At 42.6% G+C, this 21457-nt stretch overlaps 1 protein-coding gene across 1 annotated transcript; it reads right to left on the minus strand.

Moving 5' to 3' along the window:
* Positions 1-13: 13 nt before the first annotated feature.
* On the minus strand, positions 14-21090 carry LOC116611549 (transient receptor potential cation channel subfamily A member 1 homolog). The gene is made up of 22 exons (XM_048721707.1): positions 20814-21090; positions 19131-19308; positions 18103-18236; positions 17256-17477; positions 16503-16682; positions 15589-15759; positions 14516-14673; positions 13649-13832; positions 13304-13411; positions 11165-11253; positions 10519-10665; positions 10122-10233; positions 9483-9619; positions 8935-9050; positions 7937-8217; positions 7014-7304; positions 6435-6565; positions 5608-5815; positions 3909-4067; positions 3266-3334; positions 2363-2533; positions 14-1269 (listed from the first exon to the last, which is right to left on the minus strand). Exons 1-22 carry the CDS (start codon positions 21012-21014, stop codon positions 1096-1098), a joined length of 3621 nt encoding a protein of 1206 aa, XP_048577664.1. The 5' UTR covers positions 21015-21090; the 3' UTR covers positions 14-1095.
* Positions 21091-21457: the final 367 nt, after the last annotated feature.

The raw sequence follows: 21457 nt of genomic DNA on the forward strand, positions 1-21457 counted from the left end.
ACATACAAGCATATTTAATGAAGATCTTTCAATTTATTGCATTAACGACATTGTATATTGCAACCGATTTTCATTATTATTCCCACATATTTGAATACATGGTCTGGCAAAATCAAAGGGCTAAATAATCCAAAGGGTACAATCGTACCTATTACTTTTGGCATGACTATGCAGGCGTATGGGAAATTAAGAGAAAGGCAAATATTACAAAGACCTTATCTAGTACATATAAAACTGTATAAAGCAGGTAGAATTTGTGAATGCTCAAAAATTTGTTTTAAAGTGAAAGGTCTACCTACATGTCTACTGGCACTCTAGCCTACCTATATACTAGGGACATTTCATTTTATTACATGCACATCATGCATGGGTATCTTTATAAATACCATAAAATTCAGAGAAACATATGTTTCTGTGACAAAATCTATAAAAAATACAAGTATGGTACAAATTCTGGTCATCTACAAATGACCGATGTAATGCATGCTCTTTTTTACAAATTGAATTGTTTGAGGTTTTATACATAGAACATATTTATCGTTTCTCGTATGTAACGAATTTGCAATGACAGGACTAACTTCCAAGTTTCAGGGCCTTTTTTAAAAACTTTTATAAAAATTACAGGATTTTGTTAACCGGATTATGACTTCTAATGCATGTGAAAATCGTGATGTGATAAATTTCTTGTTGTCTTACCATAATAGCTACATACATCCAGATGAGTGTTATTATGGATATAAATCATTCAGAAATTTTCCAGTACAAACCTATCAAATCTTTTGGTACAATAGACGAGAAGCTTACACAGGGAGGTGTGCAGGGGGGTCATGCACCCCCCCTGGCAACCAAAAAGTGGGTAATTTCTTAGTAAGGAATATTCAAATGCTATTCTGTTTTGATATGATACTTAACTGTGCACCCGCCTCAGCCAATCCTTGATTGATCTATTGTTATTGATTTGTATAATAATGGAATATCAAGCAATGCCTGGCCGTCTCCCCAATCATTCTTATCCACACCATAGTGTGTATGACATTTTGTCGTTTTATTCTTGCTACAGCTCTGAGGATGTTTTGAATGTAAGCATATCATCTCTTAATCCTCCTCGACTACATCGTAGTTTATTTCTACATCCAGTTTCTTTGCGACAGCTCTGAGGATGTTTTGCATGTTTTCCTGTTGCTCCTGGAGTTCCCGCACACGAGTGCGCATGTCTGACATCTTCTTGACAAGATCTTCATTCTGTCCCTCAAGTACCTGCATGGGACTCTGCGGAAAGAAAGCCATGCTCTGTCAGGTGATGGTGGTGGTCGTGAAAGGGAATTCTTCAATACGAGGATAATGATAATGACAATAGTGACTGCTGCAATATGATGACAATAGTGACTGCTGCAATATGATAATGATGACAATAGTGACTGCTGCAATATGATGACAATAGTGACTGCTACAATGTTATGATGATGATGCCAATTGTGAATGCTGTAATATGATGATAATTACAATAGTGACTGCTGCAATATGATGATGACAATAGTGACTGCTGCAATATGATGATGACAATAGTGACTGCTGCAATATGATGATGATGATGATGATGATGATGATGATGACAATAGTAACTGCTACAATGTTATGATGATGATGCCAATAGTGACTGCTGCAATATGATGATGATGCCAATTGTGACTGCTGTAATATGATGATAATTACAATAGTGACTGCTGCAATATGATGGTGACAATAGTGACTGGTGCAATATGATGATGACTATGACAATAGTGACTGCTACAATGTTATGATGATGATGCCAATTGTGACTGCTGTAATATGATGATAATGACAATAGTGACTGCTGCAATATGATGATGATGACAATAGTGACTGCTGCAATATGATGATGATGACAACAGCGACTGCTGCAATATGATGATGATGACAACAGCGACTGCTGCAATATGATGACAATGATACAAAAGAAAGATGGGGATTGATATAATGTGCACCAGAACTTCGAGTTTCCCTTTCTTATTTATGCTCTCTTAAGTTAGTAGGTTAGTGTATATTTATATTAAAACTACACAAGAACGCGCGCTCTGCTATCTTGTGATAATGAACAGTATCCTCTTCCTAAACTAAGGGCAGTGAGTACATGTTAACCATGCCCTCAAGAAACTCATTTTTTTAAAAGAAATCATTTGCATCAAAGTTCGTGCCAGTCATCAGCGAGACAGAATCGTTTCAATGTAAGTTTCTAGCTGTCCCAAAAACTTTTATTTTGCTATTTACTTTGACTTTGGCGAATAGACGTTAAGTTACACCATAGCCAGCTCCCTCCCATCCATCACCTCCCTTAGCCTACCTTTCCTATGTCAAGAGCTTCTCGCATCTCTTGTGGATTTATCAAGTGCGAGTGAAGAAACCAGAAGAACCCGCGACTGCTGTTTGGAAGGAAGGATTCCCTTGGGGTCACCGCGAAATTCTTACGAATGCGCCTCGGCATGGCTTTCTCCACGTCCAGAGCCAAGTCCACCTGTAATATATCGACTTGTCAATATCGAGATCAATTGAATGACAAAAAAACATAGCATGAAAGGGTAACGCAAGGTATTAATCCATTAAGGTATGTAAGAAACATGTCACGCTAGGCTAACGCAACGTATTATGAGACAAAACGTGACACGCTAGGGTAAAGCAACGTATTATAATCCATTAAGGTATGAGAGAAAACATGTCACACCAGGGTAACGCAACGTATTAAAATTCATTAAGGTACGACATAAAACATGTCACACTAATCAAGTTCAATTAACAAACGTTTTGGCACGGAACAGACTGGGAGGGCGGGGGGGAAGGGGTAGAAGAAATAGAGAGAAGTCGGAACGCATTTCACGCTTGAATGACCGTTTCCCCGGAATTATCGGTTCGTTTACTTTTGTAGGCATTTTTATTTATTATTTGCAATATAGGTTTTATTCCGAAAGTGATGGCGCGAATGCGACTTTTCTTGTCAAGCATTTGGAAATCCACTGACCTATTCAGCGCAAGACTCATACCAGCAGGTCCGTCCTTCAGATATAGTACACTATAGTACTGATTGTTTCCCAAATTACTTTGAATCAATTTGCATTACTATCTCCAGACTCGTAAAAAGGCTATACCGAGGGGGTGGGGGTGGGTGCGCAGTCATAGGTATCATATGGAAAAAGGATTTCTGTAATAAGAAATCACCCCCTATGTACACACATGATCTCACTGTATTTACCAGCATCGCTTGTCTCTTAAGTACCGCCTGCTCCTGTACGCCTTTAATGTCGTCGACGGCCAAACCGATCTATAAACAGCCATGGTCAACAATGGAAGGAACAAGCGCAAACTCCAGGATATGCTGAGGGGGAGGGGAGGGGAGGGTAGGGGCGTCTGTATACGCAGTCGAAGGCATTGTATGAAAAAGAGAGCGGGGGGAGGGGGGGTGCGCAGGCGTTACACCGAAAAGGGATGGTATGTCACTGTCCCTAAATAAGAAATGACCCATTGTATGGCGTTTCGTGAGGGGTGGGGGGGGTATGGGCTGTACTCGCAATCATAGGTATCATATGGAAAATAATAGTATTTTACTACCCTCCAATGACAAATGAAAGGGAAGGGGGGAACGTACTTTGTACTCTCACTTACTTTTAATGTGCTCGTTTTTCATGTAAACTCTACGCCGTACTAAGGTGCGAATCCAGGGTTTATTGAGGGGGGGGGGGGAGGGGGTGTGGAATGCGCAGTCAAAGGCATATGGAAAAAAAGGATAGCATTTTACGACCCTTCGCTAACAAATGAAGGGAGGGGGAGCGTACTTTTACTCACTGAAGTGCTCCTTTTTCATGTAAAGGTTGTCGTACAAAACACTGTGATCTTACCAATAAGTTCATCAGGATGAGTGTCATGACGACCAAGAAGATGACAAACAGGACCCATGCGATCGCAGGCTCATTCTCAAAAATAGAGTCGAACTCGAACTCGCCAATCATCATCACACCCGTCTTCATTAAGGAACGGCCTACTGTGGTGAACTGGGGCTGTAAAGAGACGGAAGAAGACATCATTACCATCAACATCATCACCACCACCACTATCATTATCATCATTACCACCATGATCATTATAATAATCATTAGAACCATTACCACTACCATCATCGTCATCATTATCACAACCACTACCACCACCCTCATTATCATATTCATCATCATTACCATTTCAAACCCTCATAATCATATTACTCATCATTACAGCCATTTTGACCACCCTCATTATCATATTCATCATCATCACAGCCATTTTCACCACCCTCATTATTATATTCATCATAACCATTACCACCACCCTCATTATCATATTCATTATCATCAAAACCATTACCACCACCCTCATTATCATATTCATTATCATCATAACCATTACCGCCGCCCTAATTATCATCATTACCATTACCCGCCACCCTCATTATCATATTCATCATTACCATTACCGCCATCCTCATTATCATCATCAATATTACCATCACCGCCATCCTCATTATCATCATCACTATTACCATTACCCGCCACCCTCATTATCACATTCATCATAACCATTACCACCACGCTCATTATCATCATCATCATTACCCGCCACCCTCATTATCATATTCATCATAACCATTACCACCACCCTCATTATCATATTCATCATAATCATTATCATATCCATCATAACCATTACCACCACCCTCGCCTCATTATGATAACCATTTCCGCTATCTACTATTTTCTTACAATTCTCCATGACTTTTATTACCTATTTTTCTACACTCCCTGATTTTCCGATTCTCTGTCAAGAGCATCTCAAAGGCCATAAAAAGTACCGGTAGTGCTCCTGCGAGCTACGAATCTTGCTTTTGTTTTACTTAAACACTTTATCTCAAATTTCAATACCGGATACCATCATCGTCGGCAGAGAAGCAAGCTGGCAAAGCCCAGACTTAAATGATCCCATACTCTTATCATCATCCTCTACACAATTATCGATGTTTTTGCCATATACCCATACTTGCAAAACGTGTACACCCTATATCTTAAATCTTGGAGAAGACATACATAAAACGTATTGCCTTTTTATTTGAAATTATATATTTGTAATAAATAGCACGACTTGACTTCATGTGCATACAAGAGCAGCAGTAGAAGATCGTAAAAGTCTAGTTGTGAGTCCATTCTCAGGCCCGTACCCAGGGGGTGCAGGGAATGAGAACCCACCCCCTCCCCTCCCCACAACGGCCGAAGGCCCACTTTCGGTTCTCAAGAAACGTGCTATTTGTAGACAAAACTATAAAGCATAAGCTAGATCAGTCTGGTATATAGCTAAATCCGAAATAAACATCCCGTGATAATACTGCAAAGGCATAAAAAAATCCTTTTTTTATTAATTTTTTTTTTTGGGGGGGGTGTTCAGATTTTTATCAGAGAAATCCCCCCCCCCGGAAAAATAAGGTTCACTTTTTCGGAATTCGCACCCCCCCCCCAAAAAAAATCCTGGGTACGGTCCTGAACATTGCCACCTCTACCTCTGATGCCTCACCTTAGCCGAGAATAAAGTGAAGAACGCGAGCGCGAAGGCGATGATAAACAGCAAGAAGATCGTGGAAAACATGAGGAAGGTATTGAGAATATCCGTGAACATGACGACATAGATGCCGAAAAGCGGGAACTTCCTGATAAACAGCACGAGCGACATCCACGCCGACCAGATGGAGATGGCGCCGACTGTACTGAACCACTCCCGACACCTACACAAGACAAGGATCTCTTAGACACAGGTACCCCTCCCCACACCTCTCCCTGGCCACACCCTACATCTACACGAGGCAAAGATCTGTTAGACATATGTACCCCTTCCACTACACCTGGACACACCCCACAGATGAAGATAGCCCCAGCTGTACTGAACCACTCACGACACCTACACGAGGCAAGGATCTTTAAGATAGATGTTCCCCTTCCAATACACCTGGCCACACCCTACAGATGTAGATAGGACACACACTAACCCACACTCATAATTGTAAACCACGTGGAGTAGTCCGTATCTACACACTGACGACTAAAAGCCAAGCACGCACGCCAGTAGCGCATTTTATCATGTCTCGCGATGTTAATTTGCACTATATATTGGTACTAAATATTCCATTTTATTGACAGCTTGAATTTAACTCTCAGGGGCATAGCCAGGAATTGTTCCTTGGGGGAAAGGAAGGGGGGGGGGGGGGTGCAGAGTGATTTCTAAAGGACGTAACGACTAAGACGTGATAGCTTTACTGGCCCAGGGCCCCGGCCCCCTAGGCCACCCCCAAGCCACGCCCCTGATCCTAAACTTCAAGAAAGGCATGGTAGGGTATTGCTTCTTACTTGCTGAATCCGTATTCTTTTACACCTTGGAATTCTGGCGCGACGAAGGCGATGGCGGTCGTGTACACGATCCATTCCAAGAGGTTTTCCCAGTCGATGTACGACGAACGCTGATATACCATCTGGAACAACTGCAAGAGCAACAATAAAGAGACGATATAGAGACGTAATCCTGGAGCTGATCATTAAAACCTACAGGATAATATATGTACAGTATAGCAATCAGGTGTGAAGACCGTTTGACATAAGCTAACTGCGAACAGATCGTCAACAAATGCACAGACATAAAATATTGTTTTAAAATACAATAAGCAAGAAACTGAACACTGGCAGGGGTTAATAGTACTGATTATTCTCTTTTTAGAGCTCAATGAAACCTAAATCAATTATACTATTCGCAAAAAATATTTATGAAATTATTTATTAAACATAAATTTATAAAACACCGGTCATCGGTTTGATATACGTTTATGACATCTCCATGAGTATGATAATAATAATTAATCCTAGCCGCACCCTGAAGCGAATTAGTGCGCGGGATTCAACTAATGCCGGACATCATAAAAATGTTTACGGTACCTCCATGAGTATATGCCAACAAGCCAGTATAAGGATGATGATTGATCCTAGTCGCACCCAAAGGTCATACGGCGTGCCGGTGCTATAGGAGGCGGGATAATCACATGTGGTCATGTTGACAGAGGTTTTGGCCTGAGCGTCGTAGACTGAGTACCCGGTTAAGAATACGAGGAAGACGCAGTAGATAAAAAGCTTAAGGTAGTAAACATAACGCCCGTACGTCCGCCACTTGTGCTGGAGAAGAGACGTAACTATGGGGTGACTTAGAAGCTTCTCCCGCTTGCGTTTTACCTGAAACACACGATGCAGATAGTCAGGTCACACATGTTGTAGGCTTAGATAGTCACACAACTACCCAACGCAGATAGTCACACAACTAACTGACGCAGATCTACCCAACGCAGATAGTCACACAACTAACTGACGCACAAGGATACAACGCAAGGCATATAGTCACACAGCAAAAGAGCCTAAAGTCACACAACAACAATGGCTTAAAGTCACGTACACGAAGCAAATAGTCACCCGACAAAACGGAACAGATAGTCAATAAAACGACGCAGATAGTCACGCAACGACACGAAAACATGATGAAGATAACTATTTTTAATGTATGAGTTTATTAACTGTGTCAAAACCTACAGGCACGTTCACAGGATTGGCCGAGGGGGGGGGGGGGGGGGGGGGGTTGTGCAGTCATAGGTATATGGGAAAAGCATAGTATTTGAATATTCCTCAAAAGAAATGACCCACTTTTTGGCCGCCAAGGGGGGGGAGGTGGAATGCGCGCACCCTGCGCACCCCCCTGTGTACGCACCTGATTTATACATACAAGATTGAATAACCTTTGTCATAATCCAAATCTTGTGCTTGGAAGCACTGGTTTGGTACCCGACACTTCGAACTTGACATTGTGTTCTTACCATTATCATCAGTGGATGCCTCGATTTCCATTCAAGCTGCTTCTGCACTTGTTCAAAGTTTTGCTCGTCGATCATCTGGTAGCCGTACTCGGACTTCCGGTCGATGTTGAAGCTAGACACGCTACCAGTTTCAGAGCCTTTCATACTGGAGGAATTCAAATCCATCCAATCAGCGTAAAGATCCTCAAGGTACTCATAGTTCATATCGATCTTGTACTCGGGGTGATAGAGAGGTAGGCCGTTATCCGTCACGCATTTGTTGAGCACAGCTTCTGCTACGTCTGGGGGAGAAAGCAAAGGAGAGACAGTTAAAAGACACTAACCAGAAGAAAGGTGTTGTCGTGATATTTGATGGGTGTGTGTATCTGTATGGGGGATATTCATAAACGTAAATATCTACACACCCAGTATCCATTCCATAAACGGAAATACATAGGAAAGCTATCTACGCGTTTGGTGTCTATGCCCCTCAGCCACCCCAAATCAGCTTATTGAAATGGATGCTTTTTCAAACTTGTTATTTTGCTACGGTGACATAATGGCGGCTGACACACTTTTAAAATAGCTCTTAATAGAGAAGAGCCTGTACCCAGGCTCTAACCAGGGAGAAACACTAGGCGGACCGGCCAGATTGTCAATAAGTCTTCTCATGGGAGGTCGTGACGGGGTGATGAAGAGCCTATACCCACCCCCCTAAGGCAAAAAAACTAGGCGTACCTGGCAGTTTGTCAATAAGTCTTCTCATGGGGGGTCGTGACGGGGTGATGAAGAGCCTATACCCACCCCCCTAAGGCAAAAAAACTAGGCGTACCTGGCAGTTTGTCAATAAGTCTTCTCATGGGGGGTCGTGACGGGGTGATGAAGAGCCTATACCCACCCCCCAAAGGCAAAAAAACTAGGCGTACCTGGCAGCTTGTCAATAAGTTTCCTCATGGGGGTGGTGACGGGGTGATGGAGAGCCTATACCCACCCTCCAAAGGCAAAAAAACTAGGCGTACCTGGCAGCTTGTCAATAAGTTTCCTCATGGGGGTGGTGACAGTCCCTTGCTCTAGAGTTTTGTTCTTCAACACATCCTCCCAGTTGGGGCTGTTAATTATTGCCATGGCAACATCCCTTTAAGAAAGATCAATTTGGGATGAGAGTTTAGCATCAGGTGATTGTTGACGATGTTGCCGACATCTGTAAATAATGTTGAAAGAGTGATAATGGAAACAGTAGAAATATGATGACGGTGATGATGGTGGCCATATCCAGGCAGTACTTAATTCCTCCCGTCGTCAATAGCCATATCCAGGCAATACTTACTTCGTCCCGTCGTCAATAGCCATATCCAGGCAATACTTACTTCCTCCCGTCGTCAATAGCCATATCCAGGCAGTACTTACTCCCTCCCGTCGTCAATAGCCATGTCCAGGCAGTACTTAATTCCTCCCGTCGTCAATAGCCATATCCAGGCAGTACTTACTTCCTCCCGTCGTCAATAGCCATGTCCAGGAAGTACTTACTTCCTCCCGTCGTCAATAGCCATATCCAGGCAGTACTTACTTCCTCCCGTCGTCAATAGCCATATCCAGGCAGTTCCGCCCAGTGTGGTCCGTCAAAATGATGTTTGCATTTCTATTCAGCAGCAACTCGACCATGTCCACGTGACCAGAGCGTGACGCCAAATGCAGAGGAGTAGTCTATTGACGACAAAGAGCGCGACAATCAGAGCGAGTGATTAATGGCGCCAATCATGTTCAGGCTCGAAACTAAAGAATAAGGGGTTTGCGGGACATCTGTCCTCTGAATGTCACAAGAAGGCATGAAATATAAAAGTCCGGCCATGAAAACTCAAGTATTTATTCCAGCTACGCCATGAAATTACTCTCGAATAAAAAGAATTAACACAAACGTCTGTTGTGCCAGTGTTTGGTAAGGGAGTAATAATTTATTGGCTTAATCAATAAAAATTGGATATTTTTGGGGGTAAATTTCTATCCGCTTGAAAAGTAACCAGACATACGAGACGTTCCAGTCTGAAATTTCACCGGGACTAAAGACTTAAAGCTCGAAAAGTTTACACAGCTCGAAATAAGGTCCTATTAGGTGACTACAAAAGTTGTAAAATTTAGTAGTAATATACATATAAATAGCCCTAAAAGAAAAGAGCCCTGAAAGTCTACTAGGTCACGTGACTCGTACCCGGGTCCTATCGGTCGGATCGACTGGTGAGTCGAAGTCTAGTAGAGCGCTTGCGCATTTGACCCATCCATAGGCCGCGGCGCAGTCCAAAGGTGTCCATAAGTTTGCATTCCTTGTGGGGATAAGACAAGCCTTAGAATACACTATACACTATGCACGTTACCCTTCATGGCCTTGAAGGGTACCCACCCTCACCGCCACCCTCATTACCCCCGTCCCCCCCGCTACCCTCATTACCCCCCCGTATCCCTTGTCACCTCGTCCCACTTTCTTAAATTGCCCCGTCCCCCCTCGTATCCGTACCTAGTGTCCACAGCAGCCCCGTGGTTTAGGAGGGTTTTTACGCATTTCACGTTACCCTCTATGGCCCCCGTCCCCTCCCCCCTCATATCCATACCTAGCGTCCACAGCAGCCCCGTGGTTGAGGAGGGTCTTTACGCATTTTACGTTACCCTCTATGGCCGCGAGGTGGAGAGGAGTATTGGAAGATTCGTCCTCGTCATTAACAATATCAGAATCCCGCCGCAACAATGCTTCCGCAGTTCTGAAATAAACATGCTATCAGGTCTAGGGTCTTAACAGAAAGGAGAGCGCTTAAAATGAGAATAGCCGACCGCATGTGCGTGACAGTGCGGGGTAATACTTTTACTCGCATGCACATGTACGTAAAAGGGTATGGTACTAACTTAAATCTTCAATTTTGGGGGCTTATTGCGCAAAGGGGTAAGGTAGTATTTGACTCTCCATAATTGGGGCTAGTTGCAAGGAACTATACTCATAATGGGTAAGGTAGTATTTTCAGGGGCGTAGCTTCCTATATGCCAATACACACGTGCGTATTTCAAAATATCCAACATACAATCGCCCACACTAAACAAGACTAAGTAGTCATAACTTTGCCATAGAAACTGGACGAAATGGCAGCCATTAACTCTCTATCTTTGAGAGCTAGATGCAAGAAGCTATACACACAAGGAAGTTGGAGGCTACAGCAGATGGAAGGAGGTTAAGTGAGATGCCTCCGTATGGTCGCCGAGTGTTACCTTGCCCGTCCATATTTTGCCGCCAGATGAAGTGGGGTGTAATCCTCGTCGTTGCGCGCGTCAATACGTGCACCATGATCAAGCAGTATCTGGAAAGGAGACGAACAATAGACGTTTAGAAATGAGTGGTTTGATGTAAACTGGTCTTAATCATTTTAATGGTAGATAGTAGTGATATTTATGTACTTCTAATTCTATGATAGAAGTGATCATCGCTTTTACGTTTATTTATTCTAACTTTTTAAAGGTCTCCATTTGGTATCCGAGAAGAACAGCATTCTTCACTGCATTGATCATCGCGTACATCTGGCTAAAGTTCTGGTGATAAATTTGGTAACTCGTCATTAATGGCTGCGTATGATCCTTAAGGTGGATGGGAGAGCCTTTTCTCCGCGTACATCTGGCTAAAGTTCTGGTGATAAATTTGGTAACTCGTCATTAATGGCTGCGTATGATCCTTAAGGTGGATGGGAGAGCCTTTTCTCCGCGTACATCTGGCTAAAGTTCTGGTGATAAATTTGGTAACTCGTCATTAATGGCTGCGTATGATCCTTAAGGTGGATGGGAGAGCCTTTTCTCCGCGTACATCTGGCTAAAGTTCTGGTGATAAATTTGGTAACTCGTCATTTATGGCTGCGTATGATCCTTAAGGTGGATGGGAGAGCCTTTTCTCCGCGTACATCTGGCTAAAGTTCTGGTGATAAATTTGGTAACTCATCATTAATGGCTGCGTATGATCCGTAAGGTGGATGGGAGAGCCTTTTCTCTCTTCCCTTTCATTTATAAATGTCGTCCGAAATTGATGTGAATTGCGAGAAAAGCAAAAAGAACCCTATGCATGTTCGCCGTCTATTGTATTCGTCTGCCGTATCCGTCTGGTGTATCTGTCTAAGGGTATTCATCTAGTGAATAAGGCTAAAGCATCCGTCTAGAATATCTGTTAAGTGTATCGATATCAAATATCTATTTTGATTAACCATCTAGTGTATCCGTCTATGGAATCAATACACCAGAAACTGGAATTCGACTCTGCCAAATTTTGGTCTTTTAGACCAAAGACTTCTTCAGGGCAGTTTGCCCTGAAGAAGTCTTATAAAAGACGAGAATTTGGCAGAGTCGAATTCCAGTTTTTGGTGTATTGTATTCATTGTTTTGGTACGAGATCACGACAGTTTGGGCTTTTTGATTCTATTCGTCTATGGAATCCGTATAGTATATCCGTCTAGAATATCCGTTTAGTGTATAGGTCTGGTGTATCAGACGAGTGCATCCGTCTTTAGTATCCGTCTATTGTGTCCGCCTGGTGCATCCGTCTGTTGTGTCCGTCTGTTGTGTCCGTCTGGTGCATCCGTCTGTTGTGTCCGTCTGTTGTGTCCGTCTGGTGCATCCGTCTGTTGTGTCCGTCTGGTGCATCCGTCTATCGTGTCCGACTGGTGCATCCGTCTATCGTGTCCGACTGGTGCATCCGTCTATCGTGTCCGTCTGGTGCATCCGTCTGTTGTGTCCATGTGGTGCATCCGTCTATCGTGTCCGTCTGGTGCATCCGTCTGTCGTGTCCGTCTGGTGCATCCGTCTGTAGTGTCCGTCTGGTGCATCCGTCTATCGTGTCCGTCTGGTGCATCCGTCTGTAGTGTCCGTCTGGTGCATCCGTCTGTTGTGTCCATCTGGTGCATCCGTCTATCGTGTCCGACTGGTGCATCCGTCTATCGTGTCCGTCTGGTGCATCCGTCTATTGTGTCCGTCTGGTGCATCCGTCTGTTGTGTCCGTCTGGTGCATCCGTCTGTCGTGTCCGACTGGTGCATCCGTCTGGTGTATCCGTCTGTTGTGTCCGTCTGTTGTGTCCGACTGGTGCATCCGTCTGTAGTCTCCGTCTGTAGTGTCCATCTGATGCATCCGTCTATTGTGTCCGTCTGGTGCATCCGTCTGTAGTGTCCGTCTGGTGCATCCGTCTGATGCATCCGTCTGTAGTGTCCGTCTGATGCATCCGTCTATTGTGTCCGACTGGTGCATCCGTCTGTCGTGTCCGTCTGTAGTCTCCGTCTATTGTGTCCGTCTGGTGCATCCGTCTGTAGTGTCCGTCTGGTGCATCCGTCTGTTGTATCTGTCTAATGTATCCGTTGCGAATGAGTAGTACAAACCTCCGTAACTCCCAGGTATCCCTTCATAGCCGCTATGTGCAGGGGCGTGTCCTCATACAGATCGCCCTCGTTGACCAACGCTTTAGCGAACGGGTGTTTGAGTAACTCCTGTTACCAAGAAACAGAACAATAAAACCAGTCAAATAACATTAACGGGCAGGAATTTATATTTGAGGCAGGTTTTACAGTCCTTTTAGTTTTAGTGGTTCATCGTGTTTTTTATGTAACACATCACTGTAGTTAAATTTATCATTGTAAGAAGAGGGAGACTCCCTGTACTAACTATGCTTAGATATACTTGTGTGGTCGTGAATGGTTGCTATGGTTACTATCATGTTGTGATACCTTAAGTGCCTCTACGCAGTTCTCCTCCGCGGCCATGTAGATGGCTGTGCGGTCGTGTGTGTCCTTAGCTCTCAAGTTGGCTCCTCGGTCCATCAGGAGCTGGATACTAGCGGTGTGGCCTGAACTACTTGCTGACAACAGGGGCGTGAAGTTATCCTTGTCTTTGCACTCTATGTTGGCTCCGCTACGTGAAAACAAGGGGAGGGGTATGAGGTTGTGGCCAGTTTCAAAGTTCAAGGCAATCAGAACTGTGATTCTCAGATTCTGACGGGCTGACCTTCTTATTTTGTATTAGTGGACACGGTAGCGTGTCGCAATCTAATATTTCCTTACGATTTCCAAGCTTCTCGGAAGATTTCTCAAAAGGGGGTGGGGGTTGGGGATTGGGGTGGTTCTTGGTTGCAAACATGATGGGTGATAACTTAACAACTACAAAACGATGCCAACTGCACATCACCGTAAGTAACATAGAAATGGCTTCCAATACACCACCGTTTTGATAAACGTTTATAGAAAAGTAATCTTTCATTTGTCATAAAATGTTTAAAACCAATAAACATGAGAATTAATTTGCCACACCCAAAAAGCGTAGCCTCCCTTTATATCCTTCGTCACCTAATAAACTAACAGACTGTGTCTTGTTTTGACGTGATACAGGCTCGTTTATGAATAATCATTGGTCAAAGTTTGAAGTGAAAAAACTTTAGCGACTTCCGCAACAACGCGCTAATAAATCTGTAGCGAAAATATTTTGAAACCAAACAAAATAGTACAGATGAGAGATTCTACACCTTTACCCACCCACAAGTCGACCATAAGGCAGTCCCCCCTTTCTCTTGCGAATACCTGAAAATGAGAGTAACTCACATGTCCAGCAAGTACTCCACGAACTTGATCCTGTTGAAACATGCTGCGCGGTGGAGTGGAGTCTCCTGGTTTGCTTCACGCCCCTCGATATTCGCGCCTTTCTCAACCAGCATCTTCCCGATCTCGACATTACCACTTACAGCTGCTAGATGCAACGGCTGCCATGAAGATAAATGAATTAAATGATTGCGGAGGTAAAAAAACAAGGTTATCAAGAAATTGATCATGTATGATTTGTTCAGGCGTAATCTACAGTAGTTCGACAGGTACAAAACAAAACAAAACAAAACGAAACGAAACGAAACAAAACAAAACAAAACAAAACAAAACAAAACAAAACAAAACAAAACAAAACGAAACGAAACAAAAACAAACAAACAAAGTCACGATTGTATACAGCAGTAGCGGATGTAGGGGAGTTTTTAGACGGCCCCGTCTTGGGCTGCCAAAGAAATGTCGAAAAATTTGCGAAAAATGCCATCCCTTATGTCTCCAATTGGTGCTCAGGAAATGAGAGAGTAGGAGTTCCTGGGAGGGTATAAAATAAAACAGTATTTCCTTATGAGTATGCATGCACCCAAACCACTCTAATTGGCCTGCATTTTATTGCTAAGATCAAACCGCCTATGAGCTAAGTGAGCTAAAGGCTGGAGCCGCCATTGTACGGGGTAGGTGAGGAGATCAGCTGGGGTAGGGTGCGGTATTAATGTTCAGCCTTTCCAATGCTGAAATTGCTCAGTTTGTTCCAGAGAATGACGATAATATGTGCTGCCACTACAAACAAATGTACCCCCGCGTATCCTAACTTTGTAAAGCTCTGTGAGGGGATGTTCTTGGCAAGGGGGTTTCGGTTACAAGGTCAATCCCCCCCCCATATCTAGAGCTTATAAAAGGCTGCTTCGAGGGATGAAGTTGCAGTTACTTATTAAGGGTGTTTCAAGGGATAATGATAAACAGTAAATGCCTTCCATATATACATATAACTTTTTTATGCGGATGATGTTTCACTCTTGATAAAGCCCGCTTAGATCTAGAACTTAAGGTTGCCCCACACCTGGGTCGCTGTGGCATACCTGAGTATTGTTACTCCTGGCCGCCATCACATCTGCGCCCTTGTCTATGCACAATTTGACAGCTCGTTTGTGACCCCCGTCAATAGCGCAGTGGAGCGCGGCTTCTTTCTCTCTGTTTCTGTTGGATAACATTAACCCAACTTCACCCTCACCGCCAATCTTCTCAGCAGCCTGAAAAAAAAAAACATTAATGGGACCGCAACACAGTCTTTTACCATGAGGACATAGCTCTTATTGGAACAATTTAAATCTGTTTTGCCTTTATATACCCCGCAAATTAATAGGCCATTCCAGCCATAAGCATTCGCGCGCACTCACCATGGGAACTTACCTCAACTACCGGCATTCAGCGCGCGCTTCGTTTGATGTAAGCTTAAAAAAGTGCGCGCTGCATTCTGGTTGGTTTTTATGGTTATGCGCGCGCAGACTTATTGCTGGAATGGCCTATTTATCGTAACCCGCAGTGGTTCATGGGTAACGTATAAATGGTTGTATCCTGGTTTCTGAACACTGTGTGAACGTTTAGAGGTACATAAACAATAATGCCAAGCTTTTTAAACCTGTTTTGTTTTTATTAATGCTTATCTTTATCATTTGTTTGATACCCAAGAAGCACTGCGGGTTGCGACACATATTTCCTATATATATATTTTTGGCGAAAATATAAACATTTCAACAACAAGGAGAAGTGTCCTAGGGTCCTGCTCATGTGACCTAATGAGACCCCTTTGTCGTTAGTTTGGATAGAAAACGTTTCTAGATAGATCCAGTGACCTTTTAACAGAGCTAAGGATGCCGGTTTGAATTTGATTGATCCGTGGTCAGTTAATTACTATTCTGGACCTCCTCTCGTTTTTAAACCCTGGTGTTGGCGCTATTCGTATGGACCTTTGCATTTCCCGGCCCAGGCTAACCTCAAGCAAGAGCGACGCGGTCTCCAGGTGGCCTTCCATGCAAGCGAAGTGAAAGGGAGTCATGTACTCGTAGTCTTTTGCTTGGATGTCAGCGCCGGCCTTGATAAGCGCATGCGCGACTTCGGTAGCGCCTTCGGTACATGCGGAGTGCAGAGCTGTGCCGCCGCTCGTGTCTCGCTCCTGCAAATACAAAACGGTCAAGATGTGGATTTTTAGTACAGCACAGACTGAATGTGTTTTAACATTTCGCATTTTTGCATTTTAAAACACATCACACTTATAAAACAAGATTTGCTGCTATCTGAGCCTCGGCATGTTTTGAGCATGTACCTTAAATTTGTCGAAATCTCAGGCTAGCTGCTCTTATAAAAACGATCTTCTAAAAGAAAAGAGCGTATCTCATGTTGCGCCCCAAAAAAATGCCACTAACGTATTTGATGTTCAAGATGTTGGAATGAGGCTCTATATGCTTTGAGCTAGCAGATTTCCTTTAAGTTACAAGTTTTATCTCTTGTAACTTGTCTCGCAAAAACATATGTCTGCTGCGCGTTTTCTTACGTTTGAAACCCCCTCCCCAATTTGTTTTTCTAAAGTCGCAATTATTTTATAAAGAGACAATTTGGAACTGAGGACTGAAAGGTGAAAAGTTTCATGTGACGGCCTGTCGCAGCATAGTACTTGACGCAAAATAGCTGTCGTTGCGGCGGACGTCTCCCTCCCCTCCCTTGCTAAGAATAATGCTCTGTTGCTTACGTCGACTTTGACTGCAAGGCACTTGAGAAGTTCGACAGTGGAGTTCAGGTTACACTTGTTAGCCGCGTAGTGGAGGGGAGTAAGTCCATAGGTATCCTGAACATTAACATTCGCATCTTTACTCAGCAAGTACTGGATGATAGCCGCATTTTGTGACTCTTCCACTGTAGGCTCTGGGATGTCTAGGGCTTCATCGCTACCCGCGGCCTTCAACAGAGCGTTCTGGGGACGAAGGAGATTATAACACGTTATCTTATGGAAGGCGAATCACCCCGCCATTTTATGCTCCCGCTCAATGCCGAGTCACACAAAGCATCCATTTCCAGCGGCTAATTCAAGCAAGTAACCAATATATTTTTAATTGAATATTGTTAAAAACATATCAGACTTCATTCATAGCTTATTATTTTGAAGTTTCCTTGCGAATAAACCCTTTTTTCACAATGATCAACAGCAAAAGAGTTGGTGATCGACATTCTTTAAGTTACACAGCAGCATATTCTGATAATAGAAAGAGCTTTGTCAAGTCAACTGATTGGTTAAGGCTGAGAGAGAGGCTATGAGGGTTATATCTGGTCCTGAAACAAAAGGAGCTCTTTTTCTTGTGTTATTTAGTTTGATAATGTGTAGGCGCATACACAGAGGGGGGGGGGGGGGGGGGGGGTGCAGAGTGCTCGCTCCCCCCTTGGTGGCCAAAAATGTTTTCTTCAAATACTATGCTTTTTCAATATAATATCTGTGACTGCGTACCCCCCCTCCCCCTCAACCAATCCTGGGTACACGCCTTGGGCGAACAAGGGACGAAGCGAGGAGAATTCTGTGATACGTGCAGAGTATTATAAATTACCTGGATGACTTCAGCAACGTTAATGTCACTGGACATTACTTCACGGCTCATGCCTCGACGGAGCTTCGAAGAGACCCCAAAGCGTGCGGCAAAGTGCAAGGGCGTGGCCCCATCTTCCCCAGGAATATTTATATCTGTGGATAAATGAAGTGCAGTAAGATTTAAAAGGATGGACGGGGGCGGGGCGACAAGTTTAAATTGACACTTCTAGTCGTTCGTGTAGACGTGCTGTCTACACGAGAAACTTTTATTTTACAAATTTTCCGTGTGGTGATGCGGTAATGCCTTTAAACAGCGGTGATATAAAAATATAACAAAGTTTGTCATGACAATATGGTGCCTCTGACAAAGAGACAGACTGTGGCAGCAATAGCAGCGTTTTTAATAGTCCACAAGCATAAGAAAAGGGGGCCTACCAACTACTTTCATCGGGAAAACGTTTTGAGCATCTACACGATCAACTTTATGCACTAGGCAATCACAAAAAAAAAAAAACTTGTCATTTTCCCCCGTCTACACGAGCACGTTTCTCATGTCACATAAAAATTGCCCGTGTAGACGGTTGCTTTCCTTCTCCAGAATATCTATATCTGTGGATATTTTAATCCCCGCGCTAGCATTGCAGGCAAAAACAGCCAAGATTTTTGGCCAGTAAAAATAGTCATAGTAGCATACCAAGTTGGGGGTTTTGTAAAGTAGTTCGTAACTACTATTTCTTTTGTCTTTTGGTCATGAGTTGAAAAGAGCGGTGTTCGTTATCCAAATTATTATTTTAGTATTCTAATAAGACTTGTATAAAGTAGCAGCGATTTGCACAATTGAAGCATTCTCGATTGGCCTGGATAAATTTTCATGTCGCATTGAAATCGCCTCGAATTCCCATGCTATTTAAACGTTGAGCTCGTGTGTGCTAAAACCGCCGCAAAAAAATGCAGCTGATGTTGCGTAACATAATTACTAGTTTTTTCTTCCCTAGCAGGTCCTTCTTGGTTTCCTTGGAATGTTTTGCGAATATGTTTATCACTTGCCTGCCCCGTTCTCCACCAATATCTTGACGACCTTCAGATGTCCATATCTGACGGCATAATGCAGGGGTGACGTTTTATCGTCATCGAGACGGTTCAACAGAAGCTGCTTTCTACTGTGGTGACGAGCAAGCTTGTTTAAGCGCTGTTCGATAAGCTCGGCTCTTCCATCTCTCGCAGCCTAAGGAATAACACAAGTAGGATGAACGTCTCTAAAAATGCTCCGACGAAGGGCTAATGCTTGAAACGTAGGGGACTACACAGGTCTGAGAGAAGCACACAACATAGATTCTCCAGTGCAACCTTCCGGGAAGAGGGGGGAAGGGGGGGGGGGCTCTTCAAGGTAAAAGTGATAGGTATGCTCGTCGGGAAATTCGAAAAATACCCCTAAAATACATGCACACAAAAATTGTTACCCTAAAAAATACACCAGAAGCATTAAACAAACAATTTTAAACAGAAAAGCCTATTTTTTTTTCTCGGATACCCCTAAAAAATACCGGAGGCCCAATTTTGACCCCTAAAAAATCGATAAGCATCCCTATCAATTCAACATGGAAAGAACGCCCCCGGGGCAACCTTATTTAAAACAGGTGTAAAAATAAAGTTAATAGCAAACAATTTCAAGAGGCCCAGAATAACTTTCAAATATTCCTTTCAATAAGAATAACAACGGCAACAAATACAACAAAAACAGGTTTTAGGGTTGAATTCCGAAAAAAGTCAAGTTTTTATAAAGACAGTATACCATTATACATCCAGTTAAAAGATCTAGACGGCAGAATACAATCTTTAATTGTTTAAGAATGTGAAAAATAAGGATGTATGTCATGTGTATATAAAGGGAATTTTATTGTAAAATATGGAATGATAGATAACCTTTTTGTCGTGAATTTTACAGCTTATTTCTTGCTGTTTTATAAAGGATTGAGAACATTTTTACAAAACCCATGTCGTAACAGATGACTTATTATAAAACACTTTACTAAGTCATGGTTCATTGACTAAAGCACTTTTCATTTAAAATAGATAGAAAATAAATAGAAATAACGCGATGCTATCGACACATGATGACAATAAATGTTTAACCAAAACTTGAATATTATTGTTATTTCAAGTAGGCTCTATAAATTCTTAGTTTATGCAAGTTTGGACTTTATTATGACGCTATCCCATGCACATAAAATGCACCATAAGATAAACTACTAATTAACACATTGGGATAACGAAAAAAAATTCAGAAGCAATAAGTAACAATTGAGGAAAATAGCACTGTATGACAAAAATTCAGAGCGAGATGTTATTTCCATTTCCAATCTTTATTTTTCAACATAGAAACAATAACCACAACAATCACAAATAAACAGGGCACTAACGAAAATTAAGATCATTCGTTTATATTTGCAAAATGGTCCGAAAATCTTAGGAACAGCAGGCTTACTAAAGATAATTTTAAATTTAAATATTATTGCCAGTTTATATGGTTCTATTGCCAATAAGGTATATAATAGAATCAATCTACTAGAATAATCCATTCGCATGTTTGCCACTTTAATGGCTTTCGCTTTACACTTGAATGGGTTCTATGTCGTGATGCTCTCTGTTACAACGTAAAACACAGGATTTTACACAGAAATAGGAGTCTCGATAGAAAACGGTTTCTGCTAGAGAATAACAACAACCTACCTGATGGAAGGTGATATTACTGTATTCGGGTGTTTCTGATACAACGGGAATCGGTAGTTCAGGTAGTTTCGGCAGAATTGGCGGCTGGTCGACATGGATAGGGTTTACTTGTGTCATCTCTATCGCTGCTTTTCCGTTAGCACTCGGATTCGTATGTACTTCGCCATCAGGATCTCTTAGATTGTAAGACATTACTTTCATCTATATGATAATATGCGCGAGCATTCAGCAACACTGTTCTTCGCTCGGCGACCATATAACACAAAATTTACATATAACACAAACTGAATATGACGTCATAGGTTAGCTCGAGGCTCACCACAGCATTCCCATTGGACCAGAATGCATATGTTAATTTCCCTCCTCAAATAACACTAGATTATATTTTCTAGGAAAAATATATAAGAAAAAAAACATCAATCGTTTTTCGTACCAAAAATGATTAAATATGTGGTTACTCACTATCTTGTTTTGAGACTACCTCACTGCAAGCATTGTGAATGCCAACACAATAAAGCTGATCTCTAATCCCCTATCTTGTTACTAACCTGAACAAAACACTGAAATGCATGAGCAAACAAGCCTCTGGAAATTGTTTTATTAACAATAGTAGTTCACAATTTTCAACCCTTGCCATGCATTCA

This window comes from Nematostella vectensis, chromosome 14 (assembly GCF_932526225.1).
Source record: "Nematostella vectensis chromosome 14, jaNemVect1.1, whole genome shotgun sequence".
Lineage (NCBI taxonomy): Eukaryota > Metazoa > Cnidaria > Anthozoa > Actiniaria > Edwardsiidae > Nematostella > Nematostella vectensis.